Source organism: Dendrobium catenatum, unplaced genomic scaffold, assembly GCF_001605985.2.
Source record: "Dendrobium catenatum unplaced genomic scaffold, ASM160598v2 fragScaff_scaffold_655, whole genome shotgun sequence".
NCBI classification, from domain to species: Eukaryota; Viridiplantae; Streptophyta; class Magnoliopsida; order Asparagales; family Orchidaceae; genus Dendrobium; species Dendrobium catenatum.
Genome location: NW_021319117.1, coordinates 151,711 through 162,699, shown reverse-complemented (window position 1 = coordinate 162,699; position 10,989 = coordinate 151,711). Strand labels below are relative to the sequence as shown.

The 10,989-nt window shown below is 34.5% G+C and overlaps 1 protein-coding gene across 1 annotated transcript; it reads left to right on the top strand.

Annotated features, from left to right (window-relative positions):
- The first annotated feature begins 8,040 nt into the window (after positions 1 to 8,040).
- LOC110104566 (WRKY DNA-binding transcription factor 70) lies at positions 8,041 to 10,040 on the top strand. Its single transcript, XM_020833729.2, has 3 exons — positions 8,041 to 8,365; positions 8,552 to 8,656; positions 9,208 to 10,040. Exons 1-3 carry the CDS (start codon positions 8,118 to 8,120, stop codon positions 9,647 to 9,649), a joined length of 795 nt encoding a protein of 264 aa, XP_020689388.1. The 5' UTR covers positions 8,041 to 8,117; the 3' UTR covers positions 9,650 to 10,040.
- The last annotated feature ends 949 nt before the right edge of the window (positions 10,041 to 10,989 follow it).

The window sequence follows — 10,989 nt, the reverse complement described above, 5'->3', positions numbered from 1 at the left end:
GGATAGATTGATATTTTTGAAATCTCCTTACTATTATAATTTACATTTTCAAGTGATGAACATTGAAATTAAGGTTTTGATGTATGTGAATGATAGTTTCTTTCACTGGATTTATTTAAAATGATGAGCATTTAGTGACTGTTAAGTTAATTATGATATATTAGAAAACTCCAACCAAATAATTAAAGAGCTCAGGTACCCCTAAATTTTTTCCTCGTGTTGGATCATCCATCAGTGCTCAGCCTTATTATCTAACAAAAAAATGGCTAATAGCATCTTCCTCTTAGGAGGACACAATTACGTATTGTCAAATGACTTCTCCAACCTCCTCAACTTGCTACTTTGGGCTCAACACTACCCTCAAATCTTGAAAGCTTTAATGTTAGAAATATCTACATGTGGAAGAGGATATCATCAAAATCTAATAGTTAGAACTCTGCTCTATAAATCAATCATCAACTAAGCTACTAGACTTACAAATTGTGAAACTATATCAGAACTAACTGTTAGAGCAGTATTATGTATAGGTGTTGCCTGACTGGCGGGTCCATAATCACAAAGAAAGATCAACTGATTCAACTGAATATACATGCATATGAAAACTGCCAAGAATGAACTATTTTATGATCAAATTCCAAAATATTGTTCCGATGCTAAAAAAGCTCATCACAACCCAACTCGATTATACCCATAGATGAGATAGATCCTATCATGTTACTTTGTGATAGACGAATCCCATAATCTAATTTTAAAAAAAAAATTCAAAAACCTTCTTCCAAATAAAATGTTAAAACAAACAATAAACTACATAGCTATAAACATCATCCAGTATCTTGAAGAAGAAAAATTCATCTTTTTTTTTTTCAAAAAACATGATTCTATTCAAATCAACAAAAACAATCGTTACAACATATAAAAAAACAGGGAAAAAATAAAGAGAAAATTACAATAAAACATGAGCTCAGTAAGTGGTTAAAGCTTCCAGCGTCACTGAAACCACACCAGGACCGTCCATGATGGATAAAGCGACGAACTACGAACCAACTCGAAAGAGCACACCAATGGTTGCCACCAGCGAAGCATCAATGATGCGAGCCCGAACCCATCATTGCTCAAAATCCCACCAACCAGCATATCTCTCAGCATATCAGACAGAAAATTCGAACAAAAAAACAAGGGCCAATCCAAAAATAAGAAACTATCTCCTATGCCGACCCCTTCCTCGGCCACGAAATCTTCCCCGAGAGCCAACATTGAAAGTGGTTCTAACATTAACAAGAGTGAAATCATTCCCCGGGTCCGAGCCCCCACAGAAATCCGTAGAAGCCAACCCACCACCATCAGAAAATTCTGATTCAGGATCACCATATGAAGAATCTAACCAATTCATATGATTCCTAATATCCAGACCCAAACTATCGCCTAAGGTAGTGCCTAAGTTTCGCGAATCGACCAAACTGACAGGTACCTCAATAAAATTATTAGCAACCGGAATGCATTCCACATCCAGACCAGGGCCAGGGTCCACAGATTGACCCTAAACTAGTAATCCCTCAATGTTACCGGGCACACAGACATTACTAGTAGACGGTAATGCAGGTGGAAAAAAAGGTACAGCATTAGGTGATAAGCCAAAGTTAACAGCTTCAGTGATACCACCACAATGATCCAGCCTTTCAACACTCTCCCTAGCCACTAGTGAGCCAGTCACAGACTCAACGACCTGAGCTGAAACCGTCACAGGAGAAACATTTTCGGGGACATCAGACAAAACGAGCTCAATATCAGCACGACATTCATCTACAGCCTGAACCTCTGAACCCAGCTCAGCATTTACAGCACGACATTCATCGCCAGCCTGATCCTCTAGAGGCAGAGACACCTCCCCAACAATAGGGGAAGCCGACGGTAACACCTCAACGGGCAAAACCACACCATTTTCAACCTCACACTCCACATCCAAATGAGACGTAACAATTTCAGCATCTACAACATGTAAATTAACATTAGAGGGGAGGGGAGATATCTCATTAACAGACTTAACAGGACGACAATTACCCTGAGAATGGCCAATACACTTACAACCAACACAGAATTGAGGGAATTCATCAAAAACAACCTCTTGAACGTAACCTAACGATTCTGAACCTAACCAAATTTGCCTGGGGTAGGATTTAGTAATATCAAGCTCTACTAAAATACAAGCAATGGATGGATGCGATCCAACAGCGGTAGCACCGTCGATTTTCAGTGCCTTTCCAAATAAACCGCCCAGACCAGAAAGAATCCTGGGAGAGAAGAAATGCAGTCGAACACCAGGAAAAGAGATCCAGATCGGGATCACCGGCGACTCCACACCAATGTCCAAAGTAGGAGACCATTTAGTAAGTTTCATGAAGCAATCGAAAACAAGATAAGAACGATGGCAGAAAACTCTACAATAATCTAGATCATTGGCCAGTTTTATGAGGATGTGAGAAGGATCGAAAACCGTCACCGAAACTTCTCCGTTCAGCTTTAAATTAAAGAAAAATTTCCGAATCGTCTCAAGAGGGGGACGTTTGGATGGAAAAAAAACCAACCAAAGAAAAATGGAAGTGGGTAGCAAGCACTTGGATTTCCTCATCGAAAACCCAAAGCGACGGCATACCACGGTAAGTAGAAGTCCTCAAATCATAAAAGGAAGAAGAAGAACCAGCTAAAGCTTCAAGAAAAGACTTAGGGTGCAAAAAACCACCAAAAAGACCGGGATCCTTCAATTTATTCAACGCCATACCGGCACCGCTGGCTAAAAAGAGAAACAAACCAAGCTAAAAGCCTCCAGCAACCAAAATCAGAGAAAGGAAGAAAAAACTTTCTAAAAAACGAGATCAGCGGCGCCAGAAATCCCCCCGCCGGCGGGGGAAACACCCCAAGCGACAAACCCTAGCAGAGCTCGGGGAAAAGAAAGAAAAAATCATCTATAAAATCTCTTTTCATTCCATCATCAAAATGTTTATATAATATTTACACTACAGTGCATGGATACAGAACATAACACAGAGCATAATATATATATATGCAGACTCATATCAGATCCTAAACTACTAATCAATTGGCTCTTTACCATTCCCATACCCTGAAAATAGGAAATAAAAAATCTATGAGCTACATAACTCAACCGGTCACATTTAAATTGATCTAAATTTTCTAATCTTATTTACTAAATATTAAAAGTAATATAATAAACCACATGATTGAGTAAAGAAATAAATATAGTTATCAAAATTTTAAAATAATAATATCAGAAATAAATACACAAACAGATAAAATTTTGGCCCCTTATAACTCCCAAGAGAAAAACTTTTAGATCAAAGCTCTTCAAAATCACATAATTCGGTCATTCAAACACATGTTTTATTGTGTTGCAATAATTTAAGTATAGCCGATCTCATCATAAGAATTCATAATTTGTTATAACAATAGGCAACAAAAAATTCTACTGCGCATAAATTTATATTTCAAAAAATAATCAAATTATCAAACATTATACGGAACATTATTGCAAAACTTTAATTGTACTACATCCTTATTTTTTAGAGTCCTGTGTTATTTTTATTCAATTAAAATAGCATAAATCAGGAAATCCCAAGTGCAAAATTTCAAAATAAATACCTAATTGTTAGGAACTGATGTCTCTACAATATAAAGAAAGTTGCACAGTGAAAATTTTATGAATGCAAAATTAATCTTGCTTTTTGGCAATGAAAATGTTAATTTAATCAGAAAACTTGGGAAGTCTTCGTATTTTTTAAAACTAAGGCAAAACATGACCTACCTTGTTCCAACCAATTTTCAAAATTGGGTCAGAAGCAAAAAAAAAAGAGCCGAAGGGATTAAAACAGTCTCTCTCAAAAAATCCTCTCTCTCACTAGACATGGTTGCCCAAATTGAAATGAATCGAACGAATATTGGAGAATATATTTAAAATATTGAATTTTGTTCTAGCATTGCGATGCTACTTGGCGTTGGACACAACGCTCTTCAGAACACTCACATCACTGCCACAACCGCCACGCGCTGGAGCACTAAATTAATTACATATTTTTTAAAACTCAATTCTCCCGGGGCACTTCCGAACATAGCCCTATGACATCCCATGTGGAAAAATTCAGATTTCACAAACATACAAATAAACCCCTAGGACCCACTCTAAAATAGATGCAAACTCTCGCATTCCTACTAAACACTCTCAAGCACATGCAAAAGGGTTCAAAATGCAGAATTCAAACAATTAGCTCTTTTGATTCAAGTCAAAACAGATTAAATTGAATGATGAATTTAATTGGAGGTGTCACAAGTTGAGCTTAAATGGTGCCTTAGAATAGTACTTGTTGATGAATAATGTAATGAACAGGCCCTATCATGGCATATGAGATACAAAAGGCTAGAGTAGTGCCAATAATTATTAGGGGAGATAGAGTTAAAGCATTACAATAAATAATAATCAAGTTATTTTGATTGAGCAAGATGCTTGTTACAATGATTTGATGATCATTTTAATTTTACTGGCAGGATTTTCCCCAATAAAATTGTAGGCTGACAAAATTTTTATTTTGTTGCAACTATATTACTTGCATTCAATCTTAAGACAACTAGAAATGCGGTTCTTCTCAATAGTGTTATAATTTGTCCATTATGTCAACTTTTTAGTATAATGGTGATCATATGGAGTATGTCCGAGCTTAATTTGTCGAGGGCGTGTAGAAGAAAGAAATGAAGATGTGATTAAATTTCAGAAGAAAAGGGTCACACATTCGACAAAAGTAAATATGCAAGTAATTACAATAATTATGATGAAAACACTACAGGAAAATCGCTCATTTCCGGCAGCTTTTTCCGGCGGAAACTGAACCTTTTCCGGCGGTTTTGTAGTGTTCCGGCGATTTTCCGGCGATTGGGTTGCCGCCAGAAAAAACGGCGCAGGAAAATAAATTCAGGCGGTTTTTTCCGGCGCAAATTATTCTGGCGGTCTAAAACCGCCGGTCAAATTAAAAAAAAAAAGTTTTAATGATTTTTAGTTAAATCATTTAAATAGTAAAAAATTTATTCATTTTCAATAAATTTTTAAATTCTGCCGGAAAAGTGAAAAAGCCGCCGGTAATTCCGCCGGAAAATTTCGTGAGAGAAAGCCGCCGAAAACGCACCGGAAACGCGCCGGAAAGCCGCCGGAAATGTGACCGCCGGAAAGTCGCCGGAAAATTCTGTCGGAAATCAGTGTTTTTCCTGTAGTGAAAGGGGGAAAAATAATGAGGGCACTCTGATCATCAAGACATCATGGAAAATCTTCATTGAATCTTGAAAGACTAATTAATGATTTCACCATTTTAGTACCTCATGAGGTGTCTATCAAATGAGGTTGTTGTCACTTCAATCAATGTAGAGTGGAAGTAAGAAGGTATATGAGTCCAACATCAATAAATTCTTGTGCTATTCAAATGGATTTAAGGCATGCCATTATAGCATATTAGAATGTTGTGCTTCTTGTGCTAAATAGTGTGGTGCATTAATAGAGGAGGAATAGGGATTACATGCATTAAATTAATGGTGAATATGTATTTGAGTAAAGAATGTATAAATGAGAGGGTAGGTTTATTGACATTTCGTGGTTCTTTTTGAGTGAGGAGTGAGTTGGTGAGCTAGGTCAGGAACTCCATGTTGCAGTACTTATAAACTCACAATTTCAATTCTTGAATGTACCATGATGGTAGTGTTTTTGTATTAAATATGTGTTACTATAGGTGGTGTATTATACAAAATTATATGTTATCCCCTATAAATGTTGATGGAACTTGTGTCAAATATGTGCTCAAGATGTCTAAGACCTTTAAGCTGGCACAACAAGCAAGTCAAGCGGGCTCAGTAGGTAAGCACATGTGAAGCGAGCGCAGCGCGGGAGCGTACACAATGCGGCGATGCAAGCAAGCCTGATTGAGGTGCGGGTACAGGTTAACTTTGGATTCCTTTCAGGTTATTGAGTTGACCTGAACCCAACCCAAAAACTCAAACTAGTAAGAACCCGAGACTAGAAGCCAACCCATTTTTCAAACGGGATGATTTTAACCCAGAAATTTCGAGTCAGATTTTCGTGTTGCGTAAAATATTAACACCCCTTCCAAGATACTTACAAACAACTTTCAAAAAAGTTATTTTCTTCCCAACAATTTTATAATCACTTTTATAAAAAGCTCAGTCATCCCAAACAAACCCTTACAAATGTGATGTTGCACCGTAAATATGAGTTACATCAATCATAACTTCAACAACAAACATATGAACCATAGTGATTGAATAAATTCTTTAGGCGACATTTCAAATTACACCTTTAATATTGATCACTATTCATTTAATTACTCAAATTAATTTATTTTGTTAGAAAGTTCAAAAAACAAAGTTTATTTTTATTTAAAGTTTTATAAATACTAAATATGTTTGTACATATTTAATAAAAAAAAATTTGATTTCAAACTATTGACACATTTAGCAATTAGGCTAGCCGATATCGCACAGATTTTTTTCATGTAACCCTTAGTACACTCACACCTCACAATCTTATTAAGAAAGCAAATACCCATTTTGCCATCTCCCTACACGTTATATCATCGACCCCGCGGTTGTCCCCCTCAATGCTGTTCATATATCACGCCCTGAACAGTCCTTTGGATCTATAAGGCCAGCTTTTTTTTATAATATTTCGAATGAAAATTTGTCTTCATATGTAAATTACATAATAAAAAATTTTGTACCGTGGGGCTAAATAGCTCTTCATTTACTGAAAGAGCCGCCTGTGCTTATAAATATTTACGCATGCGGTATATTATGAAAATATTATTGTATTGTTAAATCAGCATATTTTACATATTAATTCTGTGACTTACTGTATTTTAATTTATTATTTTTTGTTGCAACTTACTTAAAAAATAAATAAAAGAGTCAATATCTTCTTCTTTTTTTTTTTGCAACGAGTTGCATCACAAAAAAAATCATTGAAGAATTATATAATATGAGGAAATATGCAAACCTTGTATGTACATAGAAATATTTGAGTATTTATTTTATAAATATATAAATTTAGAAGTTCATATAACTAATTATTTTATTTTCTTATGTAGAATGATCGAAAGCTTTATGTTTTGTTGTCTTATGAAATCTCCAAAATGTAGATGAGAACTGATGGTCTGTTTGGGATGACTAGCTGTATCAATTTATAAAATTGGTTGTGAAGTTGTTATGAAAAGAATTATTTAAATCTGTTTAGGACAGCTGCAGTTTTTTATGAAGATGATTGTAAAACAGTTGTAAGAAAAATAACTTTTGAAGTTGCTTCCCAGCGTAAAATTTTTTTAAAACAATGAGAAACAAGCAGCAAAAAAAAAAATGATTGTGATCTAAAAATCAAAACAATAAACATTCACTTAGGCTTCATTTGAGACAACTTTTTATTGCTCTCCAAAGCAGCTTTCTCGTAAAATCATTTTTTAGTTTAAAAATTTTTTGCACTAAAAAACTGCTTTAAGAAGTTGTAAGATAGCCCTCCCAAACGAGTTCTTAGTTACTCTGATTCTACAAAACAACTTTCCATTGTTGAAATTTCTGAAAAGCAATGAGAAACAACAAGCACTAGCCAAAAGAAATTATGATTGTTGTCTAAAAAGTCAGGCATCACAAAAATTGTTCTAAACAAACTCGAAATGGCATGAGTTCATATATGCAAATGTTTTTTTTTTTTTTTGTAAATAATATTTGTGGCCATTTAACCTTTTCTAATTTTAAGCAAAAAATTTGCAAATATTTTAATTTAAATTTGTAATCTTTTTTTAAAATAAAACTTTCAACCCTTGAGAAAATGAGAAAGCCATAGCGTTTCTTTACATGAGTTCAAGTAAGTGTAAAAATATTTTATATGCAATGATTTATATCCAACCTTAAATGATTTTAGTCTCATAGTCTCCCGCGGTTACGTGTAATCGTAGCTATCTATATAAACACAAGCAAAGCGTTGATAGTCTACAAACAAAAGAGCTAAGTCTCCATCTTTCTGCAAGCTCCTTCAGCCACTATCTTTTCTTTACATATTAATGGAGGAAACACCTTACAATCACTCTTCCACCGCCATCGACAACCTCAGCCAAGGTTTCGAGGGCCTGACTCAGCTCCGCGCCCTCTTCCTCGCATCTTCTCCGGCCAAACCAACCGACAAAACGCTGGCCATCGGCCTCCTTGATAAGGCTCTTCGCTGCATCACCGCCGCTCTCTCCGACCTCCAACCCATCTCTCCCACTGTCGCCGTCGAAGACAGAAAGAATGATACTGATCATAAGAAAAGGTATATACTGTTCATCCAAATATAAAATGTTCTTAATTCTTTTCTTCCTCTGTCTTTTTCACTCAGTATTCTCAGACAATGGTGAAGTCAACGTCTATATTTTTAAATCATAAATTCATTCAATCAAATTCAAACATTTTTTTTTCGTTTTGTTCTATTTATTTACTTGCTGAAATGAATCTGTAGGAAGAGGGTGCAGTCGTGGACGATTATGACCTCTGTGCCTCACTTTGATGGCCATCAATGGCGGAAATATGGGCAGAAGCGCATTCACAACTCAGATTTTCCAAGGCAAGCAATTAAGGCTTGATTTAATTTTTTTTAGTAATTGATTTTTTAAAAATAAATTTTAATTTATATGAAAGAATTATAAATTCGAAAATTAGTACTTATATTTCTATCTTAGAGAAATTTACTTATATTTATAATCACAATCAATCAAATAATATAATCAAAAAAATATTTTGATTTTATGAAAAGAGAAAATTATATTTTGCATGCAATCAATGGATATGCAAAAATTCTATAAATAATATTTACAAAAAAAAATCTATAAACATCAGTTGATTTTATGACAAGAAATATTTTTTGCACACACGTTTCATCAATGCTAATAAATTATGCAGTATGTAATAAAAATTGTCGGTTTGTTAAGTTTTTTAATAAAAAAATTTTTGTCCTAACAAACCTCCAAGTAAATTTATAATTTTTTAATAAATTTGTTTTGTCCTAGCAAACCTCCAAGTAAATTTATAATTTTTTTTGTCTTAACAAAATATGAAGCATGCAATAAAAATTGTCATTTTTTAAGATTTTAAATTTTTTTTTATTATTTTTTGCAGAAGCTACTACAAATGCACTCACAACAAAGACCAAGGTTGCCAGGCAACCAAGACTATTCAACAAAAGGAAGATAAAGTCCCCAATAGTCCAATTTATAAGGTCAGCTATTGCATGCACCATACCTGCAAGCCCATAGAGACTCAGGAGAACCCCTTCGTCATGGATTCCTCGGCCATTATGAACAGTACCAGTAGTACTACTGCTTCTTCTTCCTACAGCTCCCATGAGCTCTCTATTTCAAGCTTCCAAGCACCGTCGTCAGATCAGCCAACGGTATTTCCTTTACAATTAGAAGAAAGTACTGAGCAGGTTTTTCCCATGGAATCCATGCTTCTATCTTCTGAAACTAGAGGAGATTTGGCCGTTTTGGGTTTGGATTGGGAGTGGCAGGATGAGCTGATCACGCTTGGAGAATTTGGTGATCTGATAGTTAGAATCTGAAACGTTTAAGATTTTGAGTTTAGAAAATAAGTTGGCTTATTTGGAAAGCTTCATGTTCAATAATAGAACAACTCTTTTCACGCACATAAGACTTCCTTTGGGCAGTTTTTGTATGCATTTTAAAACGGTTTTTTAGTACAAAAAATTTCAAATTCAACAATTTTTTGTGCTATAAAACTGTTTTAGAAAGCAGTAAGAAAGTCGTACCAAATGAAGCTTAAATCTAGTATGTTAATATAATAACTTTTTTTGGTAGAGAAGGGGTTGATAATTTGTTGAATTGGGAGATTTGGCTGGCTATAGCTCTGTATTTTGATTTTATTGTGGCCTTAAGGAAGGCAAAAGTATTGCCTTTGGAAATTTTTTTCAATGTACGACAGAAATTTATTTAGATCACTTTCTTCCGGCCCAAGATAATTTATATACGACAGAAATTTCTTAGTCACAAAGGAAAAGAATTCAAAGATAAAAAAGGAAAATTGGGATTAAATGTAACCAAAGTCTAAATGAGGCCATTTACAAAAACCCAAAGAAGCTAAGCCCTCTACTCTAAAGGATCACTATATATGATTTAGACTTCGTTTGTGACAGTTTTTTTCATGCTTCTTAAAGCAATTTTCTAGTAAAAAACTTTAACTTTTTTACTAAAAAGCTGTTTTAAGAAGCAATAAGAAAAATGTCCCATGAAACCTTATGAAGTTTACAAAAGCTTTAATGAAATATAGCTTCTTCTCAATACTTCTTGTTTTCGCTGTCACAATGCTTCAACTAAAGATCCATGAAGTAGATTGTTGAATCTAAGGCGTCAACATCTTCAGAGATTTGATATCATTATAGAAAAATTTGGGATATCTTGAGATCTTGAAACGTTGATCATCGTAAGAGATTTTTTTTGGGGTGACAAGTTGTTAGCACTAGCTAGGACTAAGGATTCGTTTGAGACGACTTTCTTACTGTTTCATAAAATAACTTTTTAGTACAAAAATTAAATTTTTTTACTAGGAAACTGCTATAAGAAGCAGTAAAAAGTCATCTCAAATAAAGCCTAAGAAGCTCCTCACCCTGAAACAAGGAGAGACAGGAGATCAATCTCTAGTGAAAAAAAATTTTTCCGAAAGGAACAAACATAAGAAGAATTTCAATCACCATTCTTTGAATGTAAGATAAGGCAGAAATGGATATATAAGTGCTAACTCTTTATGAAATGTATGATCATTGAACTACATAAAGACCCTATTTATAGGATTTATGGATTCATTTTTTTTTGCTTAAGGTGGGTAAATTTTCCTATAACAAAAAAGGGATTCAATATTATCCTTTGAATAATAATGTATCTTTCC

Coding starts and splice junctions, on each gene's coding strand:
- LOC110104566 (XM_020833729.2), top strand. CDS start 8,118: ATGGAGGAAACACCTTACAATCACTCTTCCACCGCCATCGACAACCTC. Junction 8,366..8,551: donor GATACTGATCATAAGAAAAG/GTATATACTGTT, acceptor ATGAATCTGTAG/GAAGAGGGTGCAGTCGTGGA. Junction 8,657..9,207: donor CACAACTCAGATTTTCCAAG/GCAAGCAATTAA, acceptor TATTTTTTGCAG/AAGCTACTACAAATGCACTC.